Raw genomic sequence first — 27,769 nt, forward strand, 5'->3', positions numbered from 1 at the left:
GGGAACCTAGTGATGACAAGTAGATTGAGAAGAGAAGGGGACCGAAGACAGAGCCTTGTGGTACTCTGACAGAAAGTGGTGACGGGGCAGAAGGCTACACTAAAGTTACTGTTTGACAGGTAGGAAGAGAGCCACGAAAGGGCTGTGTCACAGATGCAGAAGGATTGGAGGGTTTGGAGCAAAAGAGGGTGGTCAACAGTGTCAAAGGCTGCAGACAGATCAAGGAGGATAAGCAGAGAGAAGTGGCCTTTTGATTTTGCTGTAAGTAGGTTGTTGGTAACCTTAACAATAGCTGTCTCTGTGGAGTGATGGGGACGAAATCCAGATTGCAGTGGGTCAAGAAGGGAGTTTAACGTAAGGAAAATGGGATAGGTGTGCATAAACTAGTTTTTCGAGAAGCTTTGAGGCTAGAGGGAGGAGGGAAATAGGGCGGTAGTTGGATGGGGAGGTAGGATCAAGGGAAGGTTTTTTGAGGATAGGTGTGACCAGTGCATGTTTCAGCGATGAGGGAAATATACCTGTGCTGAGGGAGAGATTGAAAATGTGTGTTAGTATAGGGGTAAGAGTAGCAGAGAGGGAGGGGAGTAGATGTGAGGGGATAGGGTCAAGGGGACAGGTAGTGAGGTGAGAGCGCAGTATAAGTGCCGAAACTTCTTCCTCAGTAACAGGGGAGAATGAGCTAAGTTTAAGGTTATGTGGGTTGTGGTTGAGTAAGAGCATTTGAGGGGGGGAGAGAATGGAATTATGTTGAGAGCTGATTTCTGATGGAGTCGATTTTGTTATTGAAGTGGCTGGCAAAGTCTTGAGCTGACAGAGAAGTTGTATTAGGAGGTGGGGGAGGGCGGAGGAGAGTATTGAAAGTGGAGAAGTGACGTTTTGGGTTTGAAGAAAGATTAGAGATAAGCGTAGAGAAGTAGTGTTGCTTATGGAGATTAAGGGCAGAATAGTAGGAGTTCAAGATGAATTTGTAATGAAGAAAATCAGCTGAACTCCGAGATTTTCTCCAGTGCCGCTCAGCAGTACGAGAACATCTGCGTAGGTACCGTGTCAGAGGAATATGCCAGGGCTGAGGATGAGTGTGTGATTTCCGAGCTATGGTAAGAGGGGCGAGATTGTCAAGGACAGATATAAGGGTGGAATTGTAGTGGCAGATAGATTGTTCAGGGCAGGAAAAGGAGGAGAAGGATGAGAGGAGAGGTTTGAGGGGATTAGCAAGCTGTTGCTAATCTAATGACATAATGCTACTGTGAAGTTTGGTGTGAGGAGTAGAAGAAGGGAGAGTTGTAGGGAGGGATGATATGTTGCAAGTATGGAGATGGTGGTCAGAAATGGTCAGAAAGAGGAAAGGGGGAGTTTGTGAAGTTTGAGAGAGTGCATCGATAGCTAAAGATCAGGTCAAGAGAGTGGGAGAATCAGTCCATTGTGACAGACCGAAAGAAGAAGTGAGTTGCAGAAGTTGTTTTGCAGATGAGGCAGTGGGATTGTCAAGAGGGATATTGAAGTCGCCAAGAATGAGGGCAGGGGTGTCTGAGGAAAGGAAATAAGGTAGACAGGCAGCCAAGTGATCTAGAAATTGAGTAGAGGAGCCAGGGGGTCGGTATATGACTGCAACACGTACAGAGAGAGGGGAAAATAAGCGAATCATGTGGGTTTCGAATGAGGGAAATGTGAGGGAAGAGATGGGATGTATTTGTTGAAAGGTACAACGAGAGGAAAGTAAAATACCTATGCTACCTCCTTGTCTATTACCAGACCTAGGAGTGTGGCTGAAGTGGAGACCCCCATGTGATAGAGCAGCAGTGGATGCTGTGTCTAGGGAGAGAGCCAGGTTTCTGTTAGGGCCAGAAGGTTGAGGGAGTGGGAGATGAAGAGGTCATGTATAGAAGTGAGCTTGTTGCAAACAGAGCGAGAGTTCCAGAGTGCGCAAGTGAAAGGGGTAGTGGCTTTTGATGCAAGAGGATGTGAGTAAGGTTTGCAGAGTTTTGTTTTCTGAGTCTATGGGATGGTACACATGGATGTGCACGGCTAGGCAATGGTTGGGGACCAGGATTAGGGGAGATGTCACCAGTAGTAAGTAAAAGCAAGAGGGAGAGTGACGTGAGATGAGATACGGATTTGCAGTAGTGAGACTGCTTTTGAGACGAGCTGCAGGGGGGAGAGAGAGTGTTATAGGTAATGTTCATGAGTACAAAAGTAAGGTGAGTTTAAGAGAGATGGGCTAATGAACAGTGCAGGTGGAGAGGGAGAAGGAGTAATTGAATAATGTAGTTTGTTATAGAGACAAGAGGTAGCAAAAATGATTATGAATATATTGAGCATTTTTACAAAAGTGGGAACCAGTTAAAGGGACACTGTACCCAAAATTTTTCTTTTGTAATTCAGAAAGAACATGCAATTTTAAGCAACTTTCTAATTTACTCCTATTATCATTTTTTCTTCGTTCTCTTGCTATCTTTATTTGAATTTATCCACCAATCAGCAAGGACAACCCAGGTTGTTCACCAAAAATGGGCCGGCATCTAAACTTAAATTTTTGCATTTCAAATAAAGATACCAAGAGAATGAAGAAAATTTGATAATAGGAGTAAATTAGAAAGTTGCTTAAAATGTCATGCTCAATCTGAATTACGAAAGAAAAATGTTGGGTACAGTGTCCCTTTAAGCACATAAGACACAGAATTACAGTAGCAATTGCATAAGAAAACAAAAAGGTATATGAAACAGAATTTTACAAAAGTACTTGCCTTGCCCCTTGCCCCTTGCCCAATCCTTGTTCAATTCTTGTATAATTCTATTGTTAGTGCCTCACTTATAAAATGTTCACTTGGAAAATGTGAACATACGTTGTTATAGCAATGCACAGCCCAAACTAGTGTGAAATATATGCAGGCAGGGCAGTCAAAATAACAAAAAACATTTGAAAGACCTAGAGCTCCTCAAGAACTCAGTCAAAATGTTTTATTTCAGGGACGTGGCAAATGATATAAAAAAAAATCCAATTACAGTTTCTTTGCTCTATATATAACATACAACATAGAGCCCCAGTTGCTCATCCATATTTGACGAGTCTGAGACAAGCAAATTCCCTCAAGGATGGTTATTGGATTAGTCTTTATGCAATACGTTTCAGAGTCCTTACCTTGTTTGTTTTTTTCCAAATGAGAAAAACATAACTCAAAGACAAATATATGTTTTCTTTATATTTGTATGCATTGCTTATGAATTGAAGATACGAATGACTTGTGTTGATTAATATTTCTTATGTAAAAATGCAATGCTACATAGGGAATACATATATTATTATATATTATATTAACATATATAGAAACAAAAACATTCGTACATCTAGGAGACATACTTCTCTATATGTCATTTGTGTGTACAGAAAGCATATACTATGCTTCATTTTAGCACTTATTCACCTCAGGGATTAAATGGGTATCACTACTGCTAAAAAATAATGATATCAAGATGTATTTTTTGTTAATTAGTTGTTTAAACATTGACAAAAATAAGTTTTAGTTTTCATAAAGCAATGGGCACTGCCCTGTTGTAACCTAAGTTTTCTTCTCAGCTCAGGCCAACCAGGGACAGCTATAAATGAGTAACAAGAGTATGCAACCAATGATTGTTTGGAATATAGCAGTAAGTCTGCACTTCCACTCCTAACAGGATTCAGAAAGCCCACAATTTTAAAATGACAGGCAAAATGTTAAATTACAGTAAAAAGTGTCAAAATAAATAATGATAAAGTATATTGAAAAGTTTTTTTACTGCACATAATTAAACATTTTATAGTAAAACCTCAAAGTGTTAAATGTACCTTTAATTCCTGAGGATGATACTTTTGTAATTTCTATTCATACAGCTAGCTTTAAATGCAATTCCATACTTTTCTAATAACTTAATACTTCATAATAACTTCTGAAATGTTGACAGTCATGAGCAGTTTTTTGTGCCATACAGCATCCATATTATGCTCTGTATTTTATTATACTTTATGCGGTTAAAGAGATATTGTAGTATAAAAATACAAAGCTCAGTTTCGTTAGAGCATTTTTTTAGAGGGTACTTCAGGGGCGCGATCCGATATACGGCGCAGGTTTCGGCGCAAGCGTGGAAACCTGCGCCGCCCGTACTTTCAGCTCGCACAGCGAGCTATCACATATACGGCGCCGGCAGTTGCTAAAGTGCCGTAAGTCTGACAAACTAGTGGTGTCCAGAAATCTGCATAAGTACAAATTTCTGGAGTCGCCAGTGACTTACGGCACTTTAGAAACTGCCGCCGCTTATAAAAACTGACTAAAATATTAAATCTCCCGTTACTGTCTAACACGCCTCCCAAACATAGCCCGACACGTATACCCCTCTATCCGCAATCCCCCCTCCCACTCCTAACAATAAATATATTAACCCCTAAACCGCCGCTCCTGGACCCCGCCACCACCTATATTAACTGTATCATCCCCTAATGTGAGCCCTCTACACCGCCGCCACCTATATTATATATATTACCCCCTAAAGTGAGCCCCCTACACCGCTGCCAGCTACATTAAATGTCTAACCCCCTAATGTGAGCCCCCTACCCCGCCAACCCCTACATCGCCGCCAGCTACATTAAATTTCTAACCCCCTAATGTGAGCCCCTACCCCGCCGCCACCTATTTAAACTACATTACCCCCTAATGTGAGCCCCCTACCCCGCCGCCACCTATATTAAAATTATTAACCCCTAATCTTATCCCCCTACACCGCCACCACCTATATTAAAATTATTAACCCCTAATCTAATCTCCCTACACCGCCGCCACCTACATTAAAATGATTAACCACTAAACCTAAGTCTAACCCTAACATCCCCTAACGTAATTATTATTAAAATAAATCTAAATAATAATAATAATATTAACTAAATTATTCCTATTTAAATCTAAATACTTACCTATAAAATAAACCCTAAGATAGCTACAATATAATTAATAATTACATTGTAGCTATTTTAGGGTTTATATTTATTTTACAGGTAACTTGGTATTTATTTTAACTAGGTACAATAGCTATTAAATAGTTAATAACTATTTAATAGCTACCTAGTTAAAATAATTACCAAATTACCTGGAAAATAAATCCTAACCTAACTTACAAATACAGCTACACTATCAATAAATTAATTAAATAAACTACAATTATCTAAACTAAAATATAATTAAATACACTAAACTAAATTACAAAAACAAACAAACACTAAATTACAAAAAATAAAAAAAGATTACAAGAATTTTAAGCTAATTACACTTAATCTAAGCCCCCTAATAAAATAACAAAGCCCCCCAAAATAAAAAAAATGTCCCTACCCTAAACTAAATTACAAAAAGTAATCAGCTCTATTACCAGCCCTTAAAAGGGCCTTTGGTGGGGCATTGCCCCAAAGTAATCAGCTCTTTTACCTGTAAAAAAAAGAACAACCCCCCCTATTACAACCCACAACCCACACACCCCTACTCTAAAACCCACCCTATCCCCCCTTAAAAAAAACCTAAGTCTAATCCCCAAGTGGTCCTTACCTGTCCTGAAGACTGGCGGAGAAGGTCCTGTTCCAGGCGGAGAAGTCTTCTTCCAGGCGGCGACCTCTTCTTCTTCCAGGAACCAGCCGGCGCGGAGCGGAGGAGTTGAAGACTGATGACTGCGGAGCTGAAGACCGTCCTCTCTAGAACTGAAGACCGGCGATGCAGGAACTGAAGATTGGCGACGCTGGAACTGAAGACCGGAGCCATGGAGCGTGGAGGATCCTCTTCATACGATCGCCGCCGTACACTGAATAGGAATTCAAGGTACGCGATTAAAAATGGTGTCCCTTGAATTCCTATTGGCTGATTTGAACCTTCAAATTCAAATCAGCCAATCGGATGAGAGCTACTTTAATTCTATTGGCTGATTTGAATAGCCAATAGAATAAGAGCTACTGTAATTCTATTGGCTATTCTAATCAGCCAATAGAATTACAGTAGCTCTTATTCTATTGGCTATTCAAATCAGCCAATAGAATTAAAGTAGCTTTCATCCGATTGGCTGATTTGAATTTGAAGGCTCAAATCAGCCAATAGGAATTCAAGGGACGCCATTTTTAATCGCGTACCTTGAATTCCTATTCAGTGTACGGCGGCGATCGTATGAAGAGGATCCTCCACACTCCATGGCTCCGGTCTTCAGTTCCAGCATCACCGATCTTCAGTTCCTGCATCGCGGGTCTTCAGTTCCAGAGAGGACAGTCTTCAGCTCCGCTGTCATCGGTCTTCAACTCCTCCGCTCCGCGCCAGCTGGTTCCTGGAAGAAGAAGAGGTCGCCGCCTGGAAGAAGACTTCTCCACCTGGAACAGGACTTTCTCCGCCGGTCTTCAGGACAGGTAAGGACCACTTGGGGGTTGGACTTAGGTTTTTTTAAGGGGTGATAGGGTGGGTTTTAGAGTAGGGGTGTGTGGGTGGTGGGTTGTAATGGGGGGGTTGTTCTTTTTTTTACAGGTAAAAGAGCTGATTACTTTGGGGCAATGCCCCACAAAAGGCCCTTTTAAGGGCTGGTAATAGAGCTGATTACTTTTTGAAATTTAATTTAGGGTAGGGACATTTTTTTATTTTGGGGGGCTTTGTTATTTTATTAGGGGGCTTAGATTAGGTGTAATTAGCTTAAAATTCTTGTAATCTTTTTTTATTTTTTGTAATTTAGTGTTTGTTTTTTTTGTAATTTAGTTTAGTGTATTTAATTATATTTTAGCTTAGATAATTGTAGTTTATTTAATTAATTTATTGATAGTGTAGGTGTATTTGTAACTTAGGTTAGGATTTATTTTACAGGTAATTTGGTAATTATTTTAACTAGGTAGCTATTAAATAGTTATTAACTATTTATTTTAACTAGGTACAATAGCTATTAAATACCAAGTTACCTGTAAAATAAATATAAACCCTAAAATAGCTACAATGTAATTATTAATTATATTGTAGCTATCTTAGGGTTTATTTTAAGTTTTTAGATTTAAATAGGAATAATTTATTTAATATTATTAATATTATTTAGATTTATTTTAATAATAATTACGTTAGGGGGTGTTAGGGTTAGACTTAGGTTTAGTGGTTAATCATTTTAATGTAGGTGGCGGCGGTGTAGGGGGATTAGATTAGCGGTTAATAATTTTAATATAGGTGGCGGCGGTGTAGGGGGATTAGATTAGGGGTTAATCATTTTAATGTAGGTGGCGGCGGTGTAGGGGCTCACATTAGGGGGGTTATCATTTTAATGTAGGTGACGGCAGGGTAGTTGGATTAGATTAGGGGTTAATAATTTTAATATAGGTGGCGGCGGGGTAGGGGGCTCACATTAGGGGGGTAATGTAGTTAAAATAGATGGCGTCGGGGTAGGGGGCTCACATTAGGGGGTAATGTAGTTAAAATAGGTGGCGTAGGGGTAGGGCCTCACATTAGGGGGTAATAATTTTAATATAGGTGGTGGCGGTGTAGGGGGATCACATTAGGAGGTTAGACATTTAATGTAGCTGGCGGCAGGGTCCGGGAGCGTCGGTTTAGGGGTTAAACACTTTATTAGAGATTGCGGCGGGGGATTACGGTTGACAGGTAGATAGACATTGCGCATGCGTTAGGTGTTAGGTTTTATTTTGCAGGTAGTTTAGGGAGTTACGGGGCTCCAATACTCAGCGTAAGGCTTACTACGCCTGCAATTTGTGGCGAGGTGAAAATGGAGTAAGATTTCTCCATTTTCGCCACGTAAGTCCTTACGCTGTATATTGGATACCAAACTGCGCGGGTTTGGTATCCCTGTCTATGGACCAAAAAACTACGGCCGAAGGCAGAAATATACGAGCGTAACTTCTAGGTTACGCCGTATATAGGATACCAAACCCGCGCAAAATTTGGCGTCGCCGGATTTTGCGGGCGACACTGCATATCGGATCGGGCCCCATGTGAGCAGTAATTGGAAGAAATTTGTTTAAAAAATAAATTGTATTTTTTTACACTAGAGTATCCCTTTAAGTTAAAAACCAAAACCACAGACAACACAGTTGCTTACCGTAAATCCATAAAACCCCATGTACTGTGTAATATATTCTTTGATTTCATCTTGAGTTTTCATACTTGCAAGAAACTGACATCTTAAGAGAAGTAAATTGATCATGAACATAAATAAAATAATGCAACCTGATAGAATTCATTGCAAGTACTTATATTTATTATACAAAACTTTTCACATTTTCAAGTGCAGCCTAAATTCACTGTAAAAAGCGATCACATTATTAATTTTAAAAAAAATATGCTGTGTGTGATAATAGGATAACATATTGGTCACATTAGATATTGTTACAGCAAACCAAAGGATCATGTTTAACAGTACTGTTAAGTACAATTGCAGCACCTGAGGAAGGAAGCAGATACCAGTGTAGCAACCGAGGAAGCAGAAACCAGTGCCGCAATCAAGGAAGCAGAAACCAGTGCAGCACCTGAGGAAGCAGATACCAGTGCAGCAACCAAGGAAGCACATACCAGTGCAGCAACCGAGGAAGCAGATACCAGTGCAGCAACCGAGGAAGCAGATACCAGTGCAGCAACCGAGGAAGCAGATACCAGTGCAGCAACCGAGGAAGCAGATACCAGTGCAGCAACCGAGGAAGCAAAAACCAATGCCACAACCGAGGAAGCAGAAACCAGTGCAGCACCTGAGGAAGCAGATACCAGTGCAGCAACCAAGGAAGCAGATACAAGTGCAGCACGTGAGGAAGCAGATACCAGTGCAGCAACTAAGGAAGGAGATACCAGTGCAGCAACTGAGGAAGCAGATACCAGTGCAGCAACTGAGGAAGGAGATACCAGTGCAGCAACTGAGGAAGGAGATACCAGTGCAGCAACTGAGGAAGCAGATACCAGTGCAACAACTGAGGAAGGAGATACCAGTGCAGCAACTGAGGAAGGAGATCCAAGTGCAGCAACTGAGGAAGCAGATACAAGTGCAACAACTGAGGAATGAGATACCAGTGCAGCAACTGAGGAAGCAGATACCAGTACAGCAAATGAGGGAGGAGATACCAGTGCAGCAACTGAGGAAGGAGATACCAGTGCAGCAACTGAGGAATGAGATACCAGTGCAGCAACCAATAAAGGAGATACCAGTGCAGCAACTGATGAAGCAGATACAAGTGCAACAACTGAGGAATGAGATACCAGTGCAGCAACTGAGGAAGCAGATACAAGTGCAGCAACTAAGGAAGCAGATACCAGTGTAGCAACTGAGAAAGCAGATACCAGTGTAGCAACTGAGGAAGCAGAAACCAGTGCAGCAACTGAGGAAAGAAATACAAGTGTAGCAACTGACGAAGCAGATACAAGTGCAACAACTGAGGAAGGAGATACCAGTGCAGCACGTGAGGAAGCAGATACCAGTGCAGCAACTAAGGAAGGAGATACCAGTGCAGCAACTGAGGAAGCAGATACCAGTGCAGCAACTGAGGAAGGAGATACCAGTGCAGCAACTGAGGAAGGAGATACCAGTGCAGCAACTGAGGAAGCAGATACCAGTGCAACAACTGAGGAAGGAGATACCAGTGCAGCAACTGAGGAAGGAGATCCAAGTGCAGCAACTGAGGAAGCAGATACAAGTGCAACAACTGAGGAATGAGATACCAGTGCAGCAACTGAGGAAGCAGATACCAGTACAGCAAATGAGGGAGGAGATACCAGTGCAGCAACTGAGGAAGGAGATACCAGTGCAGCAACTGAGGAATGAGATACCAGTGCAGCAACCAATAAAGGAGATACCAGTGCAGCAACTGATGAAGCAGATACAAGTGCAACAACTGAGGAATGAGATACCAGTGCAGCAACTGAGGAAGCAGATACAAGTGCAGCAACTAAGGAAGCAGATACCAGTGTAGCAACTGAGAAAGCAGATACCAGTGTAGCAACTGAGGAAGCAGAAACCAGTGCAGCAACTGAGGAAAGAAATACAAGTGTAGCAACTGACGAAGCAGATACAAGTGCAACAACTGAGGAAGGAGATACCAGTGCAGCAACTGAGGAAGCAGATACAAGTGCAACAACTGAGGAAGCAGATACCAGTGCAGCAATTGAGGAAGCAGATGCCAGTGCGGCAACTGAGGAAGGATATACCAGTGCAGCAACTGAGGAAATAGATACCAGTGCAGCAACTTAGGAAGGAGATACCAGTGCAGCAACTGAGGAAGCAGATACCAGTGCAGCAACTGAGGAAGCAGATACAAGTACAACAATTGAGGAAGGAGATACCAGTGCAGCAACTGAGGAAAGAGATACCAGTGCAGCAATCGAGAAAGCAGATACAAATGCAACAACTGAGGAAGGAGATACCAGTGCTGCAACTGAGGAAACAGATACAAGTGCAACAACTGAGTAAGAAGATAGCAGTGCAGCAACTAAGGAAGCAGATACCAGTGCAGCAACTGAAGGAGATACCAGTGCAGCAACTGAGGAAGCCGATACAAGTGCAACAACTGAGGAAGGAGATATCAGTGCAGCAACTGAGGAAGCAGATACCAGTGCAGCAACTGAGGGAGGAGATACAAGTGCAGCAACTGAGGAAGCAGATACAAGTGCAACAATGGAGGAAGTAGATACCAGTGCAGCAACTGAGGAAGCAGATACCAGTGCAGCAACTAAGGAAGGAGATACCAGTGCAGCAACTGAAGAATGAGATACACATGTGCAGCAACTGAGGAAGCATATACAAGTGCAACAACTGAGGAAGGAGATACGAGTGCAGCAACTGAGGAAGCAGATACCAGTGCAGCAACTTAGGAAGCATATACAAGTGCAACAATTGAGGAAGCAGATGCCAGTGCAGCTATTGAGGAAGCAGATACCAGTGCAGCAATTGAGGAAGCAGATACCAGTGCAGCAACTGAGGAAGGAGATACCAGTGCAGCAACTGAGGAAGGAAATACCAGTTCAGCAACTGAGGAAGCAGATACTAATGCAGCAACTGAAGGATATACCAGTGCAGCAACTGAGGAAGCAGATACCAGTGCAGCAACTGAGGAAGGAGATACCAGTGCAGCAACTGAGGAAGCAGATACCAGTGCAGCAACTGAGGAAGTAGATACCAGTGCAGCAACTTAGGAATGAGATACCAGTGCAGCGACTGAGGAAGCATATACAAGTGCAACAACTGAGGAATGAGATACCAGTGCAGCAACTGAGGAAGCAGATTCCAGTGCAGCAACTGAGGAAGCAGATACCAGTGCAGCAACTGAGGAAGGAGATACCAGTGCAGCAATGGAGGAAGGAGATACCAGTGCAGCAACTTAGGAAGCAGATACAAGTGCAAGAACTGAGGAAGCAGATACCAGTGCAGCAATTTAGGAAGCAGATACCAGTGCAGCAATTGAGGAAGCAGATACCAGTGCAGCAACTGAGGTAGGAGATACCAGTGCCGCAACTGAGGAAGCAGATACCAGTGCGGCAACTGAGGAAGGATATACCAGTGCAGCAACTGAGGAAATAGATACCAGTGCAGCAACTTAGGAAGGAGATACCAGTGCAGCAACTGAGGAAGCAGATACCAGTGCAGCAAAGGAAGGAGATACAAGTGCAGCAACTGAGGAAGCAGATACAAGTACAACAATTGAGGAAGGAGATACCAGTGCAGCAACTGAGGAAAGAGATACCAGTGCAGCACCTAAGTAAGGAGATACCAGTGCAGCAACTGAGGAAAGAAATACAAGTGTAGCAACTGACTAAGCAGATACAAGTGCAACAATTGAGGAAGGAGATACCAGTGCAGCAACTGAGGAAGCAGATACAAGTGCAACAACTGAGGAAGCAGATACCAGTGCAGCAATTGAGGAAGCAGATGCCAGTGCAGCAACTGAGGAAGGATATACCAGTGCAGCAACTGAGGAAATAGATACCAGTGCAGCAACTTAGGAAGGAGATACCAGTGCAGCAACTGAGGAAGCAGATACCAGTGCAGCAAAGGAAGGAGATACAAGTGCAGCAACTGAGGAAGCAGATACAAGTACAACAATTGAGGAAGGAGATACCAGTGCAGCAACTGAGGAAAGAGATACCAGTGCAGCAATCGAGGAAGCAGATACAAATGCAACAACTGAGGAAGGAGATACCAGTGCTGCAACTGAGGAAACAGATACAAGTGCAACAACTGAGTAAGGAGATAGCAGTGCAGCAACTAAGGAAGCAGATACCAGTGCAGCAACTGAAGGAGATACCAGTGCAGCAACTGAGGAAGCCGATACAAGTGCAACAACTGAGGAAGGAGATATCAGTGCAGCAACTGAGGAAGCAGATACCAGTGCAGCAACTGAGGGAGGAGATACAAGTGCAGCAACTGAGGAAGCAGATACAAGTGCAACAATGGAGGAAGTAGATACCAGTGCAGCAACTGAGGAAGCAGATACCAGTGCAGCAACTGAGGAAGGAGATACCAGTGCAGCAACTGAAGAATGAGATACACATGTGCAGCAACTGAGGGAGCATATACAAGTGCAACAACTGAGGAAGGAGATACGAGTGCAGCAACTGAGGAAGCAGATACAAGTGCAGCAACTTAGGAAGCATATACAAGTGCAACAATTGAGGACGCAGATGCCAGTGCAGCTATTGAGGAAGCAGATACCAGTGCAGCAATTGAGGAAGCAGATACCAGTGCAGCAACTGAGGAAGGAGATACCAGTGCAGCAACTGAGGAAGGAAATACCAGTTCAGCAACTGAGGAAGCAGATACTAATGCAGCAACTGAAGGATATACCAGTGCAGCAACTGAGGAAGCAGATACCAGTGCAGCAACTGAGGAATGAGATACCAGTGCAGCAACTGAGGAAGCAGATACAAGTACAACAATTGAGGAAGGAGATACCAGTGCAGCAACTGAGGAAAGAGATACCAGTGCAGCAACTTAGGAAGCATATACAAGTGCAACAATTGAGGACGCAGATGCCAGTGCAGCTATTGAGGAAGCAGATACCAGTGCAGCAATTGAGGAAGCAGATACCAGTGCAGCAACTGAGGAAGGAGATACCAGTGCAGCAACTGAGGAAGGAAATACCAGTTCAGCAACTGAGGAAGCAGATACTAATGCAGCAACTGAAGGATATACCAGTGCAGCAACTGAGGAAGCAGATACCAGTGCAGCAACTGAGGAAGTAGATACCAGTGCAGCAACTGAGGAAGCAGATACCAGTGCAGCAACTGAGGAAGTAGATACCAGTGCAGCAACTTAGGAATGAGATACCAGTGCAGCGACTGAGGAAGCATATACAAGTGCAACAACTGAGGAAGGAGATACCAGTGCAGCAACTGAGGAAGGAAATACCAGTTCAGCAACTGAGGAAGCAGATACTAATGCAGCAACTGAAGGATATACCAGTGCAGCAACTGAGGAAGCAGATACCAGTGCAGCAACTGAGGAAGTAGATACCAGTGCAGCAACTTAGGAATGAGATACCAGTGCAGCAACTGAGGAAGCAGATACCAGTGCAGCAACTTAGGAAGCATATACAAGTGCAACAATTGAGGACGCAGATGCCAGTGCAGCTATTGAGGAAGCAGATACCAGTGCAGCAATTGAGGAAGCAGATACCAGTGCAGCAACTGAGGAAGGAGATACCAGTGCAGCAACTGAGGAAGGAAATACCAGTTCAGCAACTGAGGAAGCAGATACTAATGCAGCAACTGAAGGATATACCAGTGCAGCAACTGAGGAAGCAGATACCAGTGCAGCAACTGAGGAAGTAGATACCAGTGCAGCAACTGAGGAAGCAGATACAAGTACAACAATTGAGGAAGGAGATACCAGTGCAGCAACTGAGGAAAGAGATACCAGTGCAGCACCTAAGTAAGGAGATACCAGTGCAGCAACTGAGGAAAGAAATACAAGTGTAGCAACTGACTAAGCAGATACAAGTGCAACAATTGAGGAAGGAGATACCAGTGCAGCAACTGAGGAAGCAGATACAAGTGCAACAACTGAGGAAGCAGATACCAGTGCAGCAATTGAGGAAACAGATACAAGTGCAACAACTGAGTAAGAAGATAGCAGTGCAGCAACTAAGGAAGCAGATACCAGTGCAGCAACTGAAGGAGATACCAGTGCAGCAACTGAGGAAGCAGATACAAGTGCAACAACTGAGGAAGGAGATACCAGTGCTGCAACTGAGGAAACAGATACAAGTGCAACAACTGAGTAAGAAGATAGCAGTGCAGCAACTAAGGAAGCAGATACCAGTGCAGCAACTGAAGGAGATACCAGTGCAGCAACTGAGGAAGCCGATACAAGTGCAACAACTGAGGAAGGAGATATCAGTGCAGCAACTGAGGAAGCAGATACCAGTGCAGCAACTGAGGGAGGAGATACAAGTGCAGCAACTGAGGAAGCAGATACAAGTGCAACAATGGAGGAAGTAGATACCAGTGCAGCAACTGAGGAAGCAGATACCAGTGCAGCAACTAAGGAAGGAGATACCAGTGCAGCAACTGAAGAATGAGATACACATGTGCAGCAACTGAGGAAGCATATACAAGTGCAACAACTGAGGAAGGAGATACGAGTGCAGCAACTGAGGAAGCAGATACCAGTGCAGCAACTTAGGAAGCATATACAAGTGCAACAATTGAGGAAGCAGATGCCAGTGCAGCTATTGAGGAAGCAGATACCAGTGCAGCAATTGAGGAAGCAGATACCAGTGCAGCAACTGAGGAAGGAGATACCAGTGCAGCAACTGAGGAAGGAAATACCAGTTCAGCAACTGAGGAAGCAGATACTAATGCAGCAACTGAAGGATATACCAGTGCAGCAACTGAGGAAGCAGATACCAGTGCAGCAACTGAGGAAGGAGATACCAGTGCAGCAACTGAGGAAGCAGATACCAGTGCAGCAACTGAGGAAGTAGATACCAGTGCAGCAACTTAGGAATGAGATACCAGTGCAGCGACTGAGGAAGCATATACAAGTGCAACAACTGAGGAATGAGATACCAGTGCAGCAACTGAGGAAGCAGATTCCAGTGCAGCAACTGAGGAAGCAGATACCAGTGCAGCAACTGAGGAAGGAGATACCAGTGCAGCAATGGAGGAAGGAGATACCAGTGCAGCAACTTAGGAAGCAGATACAAGTGCAAGAACTGAGGAAGCAGATACCAGTGCAGCAATTTAGGAAGCAGATACCAGTGCAGCAATTGAGGAAGCAGATACCAGTGCAGCAACTGAGGTAGGAGATACCAGTGCCGCAACTGAGGAAGCATATACCAGTGCGGCAACTGAGGAAGGATATACCAGTGCAGCAACTGAGGAAATAGATACCAGTGCAGCAACTTAGGAAGGAGATACCAGTGCAGCAACTGAGGAAGCAGATACCAGTGCAGCAAAGGAAGGAGATACAAGTGCAGCAACTGAGGAAGCAGATACAAGTACAACAATTGAGGAAGGAGATACCAGTGCAGCAACTGAGGAAAGAGATACCAGTGCAGCACCTAAGTAAGGAGATACCAGTGCAGCAACTGAGGAAAGAAATACAAGTGTAGCAACTGACTAAGCAGATACAAGTGCAACAATTGAGGAAGGAGATACCAGTGCAGCAACTGAGGAAGCAGATACAAGTGCAACAACTGAGGAAGCAGATACCAGTGCAGCAATTGAGGAAGCAGATGCCAGTGCAGCAACTGAGGAAGGATATACCAGTGCAGCAACTGAGGAAATAGATACCAGTGCAGCAACTTAGGAAGGAGATACCAGTGCAGCAACTGAGGAAGCAGATACCAGTGCAGCAAAGGAAGGAGATACAAGTGCAGCAACTGAGGAAGCAGATACAAGTACAACAATTGAGGAAGGAGATACCAGTGCAGCAACTGAGGAAAGAGATACCAGTGCAGCAATCGAGGAAGCAGATACAAATGCAACAACTGAGGAAGGAGATACCAGTGCTGCAACTGAGGAAACAGATACAAGTGCAACAACTGAGTAAGGAGATAGCAGTGCAGCAACTAAGGAAGCAGATACCAGTGCAGCAACTGAAGGAGATACCAGTGCAGCAACTGAGGAAGCCGATACAAGTGCAACAACTGAGGAAGGAGATATCAGTGCAGCAACTGAGGAAGCAGATACCAGTGCAGCAACTGAGGGAGGAGATACAAGTGCAGCAACTGAGGAAGCAGATACAAGTGCAACAATGGAGGAAGTAGATACCAGTGCAGCAACTGAGGAAGCAGATACCAGTGCAGCAACTGAGGAAGGAGATACCAGTGCAGCAACTGAAGAATGAGATACACATGTGCAGCAACTGAGGGAGCATATACAAGTGCAACAACTGAGGAAGGAGATACGAGTGCAGCAACTGAGGAAGCAGATACAAGTGCAGCAACTTAGGAAGCATATACAAGTGCAACAATTGAGGACGCAGATGCCAGTGCAGCTATTGAGGAAGCAGATACCAGTGCAGCAATTGAGGAAGCAGATACCAGTGCAGCAACTGAGGAAGGAGATACCAGTGCAGCAACTGAGGAAGGAAATACCAGTTCAGCAACTGAGGAAGCAGATACTAATGCAGCAACTGAAGGATATACCAGTGCAGCAACTGAGGAAGCAGATACCAGTGCAGCAACTGAGGAATGAGATACCAGTGCAGCAACTGAGGAAGCAGATACAAGTACAACAATTGAGGAAGGAGATACCAGTGCAGCAACTGAGGAAAGAGATACCAGTGCAGCAACTTAGGAAGCATATACAAGTGCAACAATTGAGGACGCAGATGCCAGTGCAGCTATTGAGGAAGCAGATACCAGTGCAGCAATTGAGGAAGCAGATACCAGTGCAGCAACTGAGGAAGGAGATACCAGTGCAGCAACTGAGGAAGGAAATACCAGTTCAGCAACTGAGGAAGCAGATACTAATGCAGCAACTGAAGGATATACCAGTGCAGCAACTGAGGAAGCAGATACCAGTGCAGCAACTGAGGAAGTAGATACCAGTGCAGCAACTTAGGAATGAGATACCAGTGCAGCAACTGAGGAAGCAGATACCAGTGCAGCAACTTAGGAAGCATATACAAGTGCAACAATTGAGGACGCAGATGCCAGTGCAGCTATTGAGGAAGCAGATACCAGTGCAGCAATTGAGGAAGCAGATACCAGTGCAGCAACTGAGGAAGGAGATACCAGTGCAGCAACTGAGGAAGGAAATACCAGTTCAGCAACTGAGGAAGCAGATACTAATGCAGCAACTGAAGGATATACCAGTGCAGCAACTGAGGAAGCAGATACCAGTGCAGCAACTGAGGAAGTAGATACCAGTGCAGCAACTGAGGAAGCAGATACAAGTACAACAATTGAGGAAGGAGATACCAGTGCAGCAACTGAGGAAAGAGATACCAGTGCAGCACCTAAGTAAGGAGATACCAGTGCAGCAACTGAGGAAAGAAATACAAGTGTAGCAACTGACTAAGCAGATACAAGTGCAACAATTGAGGAAGGAGATACCAGTGCAGCAACTGAGGAAGCAGATACAAGTGCAACAACTGAGGAAGCAGATACCAGTGCAGCAATTGAGGAAGCAGATGCCAGTGCAGCAACTGAGGAAGGATATACCAGTGCAGCAACTGAGGAAATAGATACCAGTGCAGCAACTTAGGAAGGAGATACCAGTGCAGCAACTGAGGAAGCAGATACCAGTGCAGCAAAGGAAGGAGATACAAGTGCAGCAACTGAGGAAGCAGATACAAGTACAACAATTGAGGAAGGAGATACCAGTGCAGCAACTGAGGAAAGAGATACCAGTGCAGCAATCGAGGAAGCAGATACAAATGCAACAACTGAGGAAGGAGATACCAGTGCTGCAACTGAGGAAACAGATACAAGTGCAACAACTGAGTAAGGAGATAGCAGTGCAGCAACTAAGGAAGCAGATACCAGTGCAGCAACTGAAGGAGATACCAGTGCAGCAACTGAGGAAGCCGATACAAGTGCAACAACTGAGGAAGGAGATATCAGTGCAGCAACTGAGGAAGCAGATACCAGTGCAGCAACTGAGGGAGGAGATACAAGTGCAGCAACTGAGGAAGCAGATACAAGTGCAACAATGGAGGAAGTAGATACCAGTGCAGCAACTGAGGAAGCAGATACCAGTGCAGCAACTGAGGAAGGAGATACCAGTGCAGCAACTGAAGAATGAGATACACATGTGCAGCAACTGAGGGAGCATATACAAGTGCAACAACTGAGGAAGGAGATACGAGTGCAGCAACTGAGGAAGCAGATACCAGTGCAGCAACTTAGGAAGCATATACAAGTGCAACAATTGAGGACGCAGATGCCAGTGCAGCTATTGAGGAAGCAGATACCAGTGCAGCAATTGAGGAAGCAGATACCAGTGCAGCAACTGAGGAAGGAGATACCAGTGCAGCAACTGAGGAAGGAAATACCAGTTCAGCAACTGAGGAAGCAGATACTAATGCAGCAACTGAAGGATATACCAGTGCAGCAACTGAGGAAGCAGATACCAGTGCAGCAACTGAGGAAGGAGATACCAGTGCAGCAACTGAGGAAGCAGATACCAGTGCAGCAACTGAGGAAGTAGATACCAGTGCAGCAACTTAGGAATGAGATACCAGTGCAGCGACTGAGGAAGCATATACAAGTGCAACAACTGAGGAATGAGATACCAGTGCAGCAACTGAGGAAGCAGATACCAGTGCAGCAACTGAGGAAGGAGATACCAGTGCAGCAATGGAGGAAGGAGATACCAGTGCATCAACTTAGGAAGCAGATACAAGTGCAAGAACTGAGGAAGCAGATACCAGTGTAGCAATTTAGGAAGCAGATACCAGTGCAGCAATTGAGGAAGCAGATACCAGTGCAGCAACTGAGGAAGGAGATACCAGTGCAGCAACTGAGGAAGCAGATACCAGTGCAGCAACTGAAGAAGCAGATACCAGTGCAGCAACTGAGGAAGGAGATACCAGTGCAGCAACTAAGGAAGCAGATACCAGTGCAGCAACTGAGGAAGTAGATACCAGTGCAGCAACTTAGGAATGAGATACCAGTGCAGCAACTGAGGAAGCAGATACCAGTGCAGCAATGGAAGGAGATACAAGTGCAGCAACTGAGGAAGCAGATACAAGTGCAAGAACTGAGGAAGCAGATACCAGTGTAGCAATTTAGGAAGCAGATACCAGTGCAGCAATTGAGGAAGCAGATTCCAGTGCAGCAACTGAGGAAGGAGATACCAGTGCAGCAACTGAGGAAGCAGATACCAGTGCAGCAACTGAAGGATATACCAGTGCAGCAACTGAGGAAGCAGATACCAGTGCAGCAACTGAGGAAGGAGATACCAGTGCAGCAACTAAGGAAGCAGATACCAGTGGAGCAACAGAGGAAGGAGATACCAGTGCAGCAACTGAGGAAGCAGATACCAGTGCAGCAACTGAGGAAAGACATACCAGTGCAGCAATTGAGGAAGCAGATACCAGTGCAGCAACTGACAAAGGAGATACCAGAGCAGCATTTGAGGAAGCAAATACAAGTGCAGAAACTGAGGAAGCAGATACCAGTGCAGCAACTGAGGAAGCAGATACCAGTGCAGCAACTGAGGAAGCAGATACCAGTGCAGCTACTGAGGAAGCAGATACCAGTGCAGCAACTGAAGGAGATACCAGTGCAGCAACTGAGGAAGCTGATACAAGTGCAACAACTGAGGAAGGAGATATCAGTGCAGCAACTGAGGAAGCAGATACCAGTGCAGCAACTGAGGGAGGAGATACCAGTGCAGCAACTGAGGAAGCAGATACAAGTGCGACAATGGAGGAAGCAGATACCAGTGCAGCAACTGAGGAAGCAGATACCAGTGCAGCAACTGAGGATGGAGATACCAGTGCAGCCACTGAAGAATGAGATACACATGTGTAGCAACTGAGGAAGCATATACAAGTGCAACAACTGAGGAAGGAGATACGAGTGCAGCAACTGAGGAAGCAGATACCAGTGCAGCAACTTAGGAAGCAGATACAAGTGCAACAACTGAGGAAGCAGATACCAGTGCAGCAATTGAGGAAGCAGATACCAGTGCAGCAATTGAGGAAGCAGACTCTGAGGAAGGAGATACCAGTGCAGCAACTAAAGAAGGAAATACCAGTTCAGCAACTGAGGAAGCAGATACCAATGAAGCAACTGAAGGATATACCAGTGCAGCAACTGAGGAAGCAGATACCAGTGCAGCAACTGAGGAAGGAGATACCAGTGCAGCAACTGAGGAAGCAGATACCAGTGCAGCAACTGAGGAAGTAGATACCAGTGCAGCAACTTAGGAATGAGATACCAGTGCAGCGACTGAGGAAGCATATACAAGTGCAACAACTGAGGAATTACATACCAGTGCAACAACTGAGGAAGCAGATTCCAGTGCAGCAACTGAGGAAGCAGATACCAGTGCAGCAACTGAGGAAGGAGATACCAGTGCAGCAATGGAGGAAGGAGATACCAGTGCAGCAACTTAGGAAGCAGATACAAGTGCAGCAACTGAGGAAGGAGATATCAGTGCAGGAACTGAGGAAGGAAATACCAGTGCAGCAACTGAGAAAGCAGATACCAGTGCAGCAACTTAGGAAGCAGATACAAGTGCAACAACTGAGGAAGCAGATACCAGTGCAGCAATTGAGGAAGCAGATACCAGTGCAGCAATTGAGGAAGCAGATACCAGTGCAGACTCTGAGGAAGGAGATACCAGTGCAGCAACTGAAGAAGGAAATGCCAGTTCAGCAACTGAGGATGGAGATACCAGTGCAGCCACTGAAGAATGAGATACACATGTGTAGCAACTGAGGAAGCATATACAAGTGCAACAACTGAGGAAGGAGATACGAGTGCAGCAACTGAGGAAGCAGATACCAGTGCAGCAACTTAGGAAGCAGATACAAGTGCAACAACTGAGGAAGCAGATACCAGTGCAGCAATTGAGGAAGCAGACTCTGAGGAAGGAGATACCAGTGCAGCAACTGAAGAAGGAAATACCAGTTCAGCAACTGAGGAAGCAGATACCAATGCAGCAACTGAAGGATATACCAGTGCAGCAACTGAGGAAGCAGATACCAGTGCAGCAACTGAGGAAGGAGATACCAGTACAGCAACTGAGGAAGCAGATACCAGTGCAGCAACTGAGGAAGTAGATACCAGTGCAGCAACTTAGGAATGAGATACCAGTGCAGCGACTGAGGAAGCATATACAAGTGCAACAACTGAGGAATTAGATACCAGTGCAACAACTGAGGAAGCAGATTCCAGTGCAGCAACTGAGGAAGCAGATACCAGTGCAGCAACTGAGGAAGGAGATACCAGTGCAGCAATGGAGGAAGGAGATACCAGTGCAGCAACTTAGGAAGCAGATACAAGTGCAGCAACTGAGGAAGGAGATATCAGTGCAGGAACTGAGGAAGGAAATACCAGTGCAGCAACTGAGAAAGCAGATACCAGTGCAGCAACTTAGGAAGCAGATACAAGTGCAACAACTGAGGAAGCAGATACCAGTGCAGCAATTGAGGAAGCAGATACCAGTGCAGCAATTGAGGAAGCAGATACCAGTGCAGACTCTGAGGAAGGAGATACCAGTGCAGCAACTGAAGAAGGAAATGCCAGTTCAGCAACTGAGGAAGCAGATACCAATGCAGCAACTGAAGGATATACCAGTGCAGCAACTGAGGAAGCAGATAACAGTGCAGCAACTGAGGAAGGAGATATTAGTGCAGCAACTGAGGAAGCAGATACCAGTGCAGCAACTGAGGAAGTAGATACCAGTGCAGCGACTGAGGAAGCATATACAAGTGCAACAACTGAGGAATGAGATACCAGTGCAACAACTGAGGAAGCAGATTCCAGTGCAGCAAATGAGGAAGCAGATACCAGTGCAGCAACTGAGGAAGGAGATACCAGTGCAGCAACGGAGGAAGGAGATACCAGTGCAGCAACTTAGGAAGCAGATACAAGTGCAGCAACTGAGGAAGGAGATATCAGTGCAGGAACTGAGGAAGGAAATACCAGTGCAGCAACTGAGAAAGCAGATACCAGTGCAGCAACTGAGGAAGGAGATACCAGTGCAGCAACTGAGGAAGCAGATACCAGTGCAGCGACTGAGGAAGTAGATACCAGTGCAGCAACTGAGGAATGGGATACCAGTGCAGCAATGGAAGGAGATACAAGTGCAGCAACTGAGGAAGGAGATACCAGTGCAGCAACTGAGGAAGGAGATACCAGTGCAGCAACTGAGGAAGCAGATACCAGTGCAGCAATTGAGGAAGCAGATACCAGTGCAGACTCTGAGGAAGGAGATACCAGTGCAGCAACTGAAGAAGGAAATACCAGTTCAGCAACCGAGGAAGCAGATACCAATGCAGCAACTGAAGGATATACCAGTGCAGCAACTGAGGAAGCAGATAACAGTGCAGCAACTGAGGAAGGAGATACCAGTGCAGCAACTGAGGAAGCAGATACCAGTGCAGCAATTGAGGAAGCAGATACCAGTGCAGCAATTGAGGAAGCAGATACCAGTGCAGACTCTGAGGAAGGAGATACCAGTGCAGCAACTGAAGAAGGAAATACCAGTTCAGCAACTGAGGAAGCAGATACCAATGTAGCAACTGAAGGATATACCAGTGCAGCAACTGAGGAAGCAGATAACAGTGCAGCAACTGAGGAAGGAGATACCAGTGCAGCAACTGAGGAAGCAGATACCAGTGCAGCAACTGAGGAAGTAGATACCAGTGCAGCAACTTAGGAATGAGATACCAGTGCAGCGACTGAGGAAGCATATACAAGTGCAACAACTGAGGAATTAGATACCAGTGCATCAACTGAGGAAGCAGATTCCAGTGCAGCAACTGAGGAAGCAGATACCAGTGCAGCAACTGAGGAAGGAGATACCAGTGCAGCAATGGAGGAAGGAGATACCAGTGCAGCAACTTAGGAAGCAGATAAAAGTGCAGCAATTGAGGAAGGAGATATCAGTGCAGGAACTGAGGAAGGAAATACCAGTGCAGCAACTGAGAAAGCAGATACCAGTGCAGCAACTTACGAAGCAGATACAAGTGCAACAACTGAGGAAGCAGATACCAGTGCAGCAATTGAGGAAGCAGATACCAGTGCAGCAATTGAGGAAGCAGATACCAGTGCAGACTCTGAGGAAGGAGATATCAATGCAGCAACTGAAGAAGGAAATGCCAGTTCAGCAACTGAGGAAGCAGATACCAATGCAGCAACTGAAGGATATACCAGTGCAGCAACTGAGGAAGCAGATAACAGTGCAGCAACTGAGGAAGGAGATATTAGTGCAGCAACTGAGGAAGCAGATACCAGTGCAGCAACTGAGGAAGCAGATACCAGTGCAGCAACTGAGGAAGTAGATACCAGTGCAGCGACTGAGGAAGCATATACAAGTGCAACAACTGAGGAATGAGATATCAGTGCAACAACTGAGGAAGCAGATTCCAGTGCAGCAAGTGAGGAAGCAGATACCAGTGCAGCAACTGAGGAAGGAGATACCAGTGCAGCAACGGAGGAAGGAGATACCAGTGCAGCAACTTAGGAAGCAGATACAAGTGCAGCAACTGAGGAAGGAGATATCAGTGCAGGAACTGAGGAAGGAAATACCAGTGCAGCAACTGAGAAAGCAGATACCAGTGCAGCAACTGAGGAAGGAGATACCAGTGCAGCAACTGAGGAAGCAGATACAAGTGCAACAACTGAGGAATTAGATACCAGTGCATCAACTGAGGAAGCAGATTCCAGTGCAGCAACTGAGGAAGCAGATACCAGTGCAGCAACTGAGGAAGGAGATACCAGTGCAGCAATGGAGGAAGGAGATACCAGTGCAGCAACTGAGAAAGCAGATACCAGTGCAGCAACTTAGGAATGAGATACCAGTGCAGCGACTGAGGAAGCATATACAAGTGCAACAACTGAGGAATTAGATACCAGTGCAACAACTGAGGAAGCAGATTCCAGTGCAGCAACTGAGGAAGCAGATACCAGTGCAGCAACTGAGGAAGGAGATACCAGTGCAGCAATGGAGGAAGGAGATACCAGTGCAGCAACTTAGGAAGCAGATACAAGTGCAGCAACTGAGGAAGGAGATATCAGTGCAGGAACTGAGGAAGGAAATACCAGTGCAGCAACTGAGAAAGCAGATACCAGTGCAGCAACTTAGGAAGCAGATACAAGTGCAACAACTGAGGAAGCAGATACCAGTGCAGCAATTGAGGAAGCAGATACCAGTGCAGCAATTGAGGAAGCAGATACCAGTGCAGACTCTGAGGAAGGAGATACCAGTGCAGCAACTGAAGAAGGAAATGCCAGTTCAGCAACTGAGGAAGCAGATACCAATGCAGCAACTGAAGGATATACCAGTGCAGCAACTGAGGAAGCAGATAACAGTGCAGCAACTGAGGAAGGAGATACCAGTGCAGCAACTGAGGAAGCAGATACCAGTGCAGCAACTGAGGAAGCAGATACCAGTGCAGCAACTGAGGAAGTAGATACCAGTGCAGCGACTGAGGAAGCATATACAAGTGCAACAACTGAGGAATGAGATATCAGTGCAACAACTGAGGAAGCAGATTCCAGTGCAGCAAATGAGGAAGCAGATACCAGTGCAGCAACTGAGGAAGGAGATACCAGTGCAGCAACGGAGGAAGGAGATACCAGTGCAGCAACTTAGGAAGCAGATACAAGTGCAGCAACTGAGGAAGGAGATATCAGTGCAGGAACTGAGGAAGGAAATACCAGTGCAGCAACTGAGAAAGCAGATACCAGTGCAGCAACTGAGAAAGGAGATACCAGTGCAGCAACTGAGGAAGCAGATACCAGTGCAGCGACTGAGGAAGTAGATACCAGTGCAGCAACTGAGGAATGGGATACCAGTGCAGCAATGGAAGGAGATACAAGTGCAGCAACTGAGGAAGGAGATACCAGCGCAGCAACTGAGGAAGGAGATACCAGTGCAGCAACTGAGGAAGCAGATACCAGTGCAGCAACTGAGAAAGGAGATACCAGTGCAGCAACTGAGGAAGCAGATACCAGTGCAGCGACTGAGGAAGTAGATACCAGTGCAGCAACTGAGGAATGGGATACCAGTGCAGCAATGGAAGGAGATACAAGTGCAGCAACTGAGGAAGGAGATACCAGCGCAGCAACTGAGGAAGGAGATACCAGTGCAGCAACTGAGGAAGCAGATACCAGTGCAGCAATTGAGGAAGCAGATACCAGTGCAGCAATTGAGGAAGCAGATACCAGTGCAGACTCTGAGGAAGGAGATACCAGTGCAGCAACTGAAGAAGGAAATACCAGTTCAGCAACTGAGGAAGTAGATACCAGTGCAGCAACTTAGGAATGAGATACCAGTGCAGCGACTGAGGAAGCATATACAAGTGCAACAACTGAGGAATTAGATACCAGTGCAACAACTGAGGAAGCAGATTCCAGTGCAGCAACTGAGGAAGCAGATACCAGTGCAGCAACTGAGGAAGGAGATACCAGTGCAGCAATGGAGGAAGGAGATACCAGTGCAGCAACTTAGGAAGCAGATACAAGTGCAGCAACTGAGGAAGGAGATATCAGTGCAGGAACTGAGGAAGGAAATACCAGTGCAGCAACTGAGAAAGCAGATACCAGTGCAGCAACTTAGGAAGCAGATACAAGTGCAACAACTGAGGAAGCAGATACCAGTGCAGCAATTGAGGAAGCAGATACCAGTGCAGCAATTGAGGAAGCAGATACCAGTGCAGACTCTGAGGAAGGAGATACCAGTGCAGCAACTGAAGAAGGAAATGCCAGTTCAGCAACTGAGGAAGCAGATACCAATGCAGCAACTGAAGGATATACCAGTGCAGCAACTGAGGAAGCAGATAACAGTGCAGCAACTGAGGAAGGAGATATTAGTGCAGCAACTGAGGAAGCAGATACCAGTGCAGCAACTGAGGAAGCAGATACCAGTGCAGCAACTGAGGAAGTAGATACCAGTGCAGCGACTGAGGAAGCATATACAAGTGCAACAACTGAGGAATGAGATACCAGTGCAACAACTGAGGAAGCAGATTCCAGTGCAGCAAATAAGGAAGCAGATACCAGTGCAGCAACTGAGGAAGGAGATACCAGTGCAGCAACGGAGGAAGGAGATACCAGTGCAGCAACTTAGGAAGCAGATACAAGTGCAGCAACTGAGGAAGGAGATATCAGTGCAGGAACTGAGGAAGGAAATACCAGTGCAGCAACTGAGAAAGCAGATACCAGTGCAACAACTGAGGAAGGAGATACCAGTGCAGCAACTGAGGAAGCAGATACCAGTGCAGCGACTGAGGAAGTAGATACCAGTGCAGCAACTGAGGAATGGGATACCAGTGCAGCAATGGAAGGAGATACAAGTGCAGCAACTGAGGAAGGAGATACCAGTGCAGCAACTGAGGAAGGAGATACCAGTGCAGCAACTGAGGAAGCAGATACCAGTGCAGAAATTGAGGAAGCAGATACCAGTGCAGCAATTGAGGAAGCAGATACCAGTGCAGACTCTGAGGAAGGAGATACCAGTGCAGCAACTGAAGAAGGAAATACCAGTTCAGCAACTGAGGAAGCAGATACCAATGCAGCAACTGAAGGATATACCAGTGCAGCAACTGAGGAAGCAGATAACAGTGCAGCAACTGAGGAAGGAGATACCAGTGCAGCAACTGAGGAAGCAGATACCAGTGCAGCAACTGAGGAAGTAGATACCAGTGCAGCAACTTAGGAATGAGATACCAGTGCAGCGACTGAGGAAGCATATACAAGTGCAACAACTGAGGAATTAGATACCAGTGCATCAACTGAGGAAGCAGATTCCAGTGCAGCAACTGAGGAAGCAGATACCAGTGCAGCAACTGAGGAAGGAGATACCAGTGCAGCAATGGAGGAAGGAGATACCAGTGCAGCAACTTAGGAAGCAGATAAAAGTGCAGCAATTGAGGAAGGAGATATCAGTGCAGGAACTGAGGAAGGAAATACCAGTGCAGCAACTGAGAAAGCAGATACCAGTGCAGCAACTTACGAAGCAGATACAAGTGCAACAACTGAGGAAGCAGATACCAGTGCAGCAATTGAGGAAGCAGATACCAGTGCAGCAATTGAGGAAGCAGATACCAGTGCAGACTCTGAGGAAGGAGATATCAATGCAGCAACTGAAGAAAGAAATGCCAGTTCAGCAACTGAGGAAGCAGATACCAATGCAGCAACTGAAGGATATACCAGTGCAGCAACTGAGGAAGCAGATAACAGTGCAGCAACTGAGGAAGGAGATATTAGTGCAGCAACTGAGGAAGCAGATACCAGTGCAGCAACTGAGGAAGCAGATACCAGTGCAGCAACTGAGGAAGTAGATACCAGTGCAGCGACTGAGGAAGCATATACAAGTGCAACAACTGAGGAATGAGATACCAGTGCAACAACTGAGGAAGCAGATTCCAGTGCAGCAAATAAGGAAGCAGATACCAGTGCAGCAACTGAGGAAGGAGATACCAGTGCAGCAACGGAGGAAGGAGATACCAGTGCAGCAACTTAGGAAGCAGATACAAGTGCAGCAACTGAGGAAGGAGATATCAGTGCAGGAACTGAGGAAGGAAATACCAGTGCAGCAACTGAGAAAGCAGATACCAGTGCAACAACTGAGGAAGGAGATACCAGTGCAGCAACTGAGGAAGCAGATACCAGTGCAGCGAC

The 27,769-nt window shown here is 45.6% G+C and overlaps 1 protein-coding gene across 1 annotated transcript in view; it reads right to left on the reverse strand.

Moving 5' to 3' along the window:
- The window catches only part of NAIP (NLR family apoptosis inhibitory protein), a 211,543-nt gene that overhangs the window by 131,881 nt on the left and 51,893 nt on the right, over nucleotides 1-27,769 (reverse strand). Inside the window, exon 4 of the mRNA XM_053699711.1 lies at nucleotides 8,080-8,161. Within this exon, the coding sequence (XP_053555686.1) occupies nucleotides 8,080-8,161 (82 nt within the window). The remainder of the gene's footprint in view (nucleotides 1-8,079; nucleotides 8,162-27,769) is intronic.

This window comes from Bombina bombina, chromosome 2, assembly GCF_027579735.1.
Source record: "Bombina bombina isolate aBomBom1 chromosome 2, aBomBom1.pri, whole genome shotgun sequence".
In the NCBI taxonomy this organism is placed as follows: domain Eukaryota; kingdom Metazoa; phylum Chordata; class Amphibia; order Anura; family Bombinatoridae; genus Bombina; species Bombina bombina.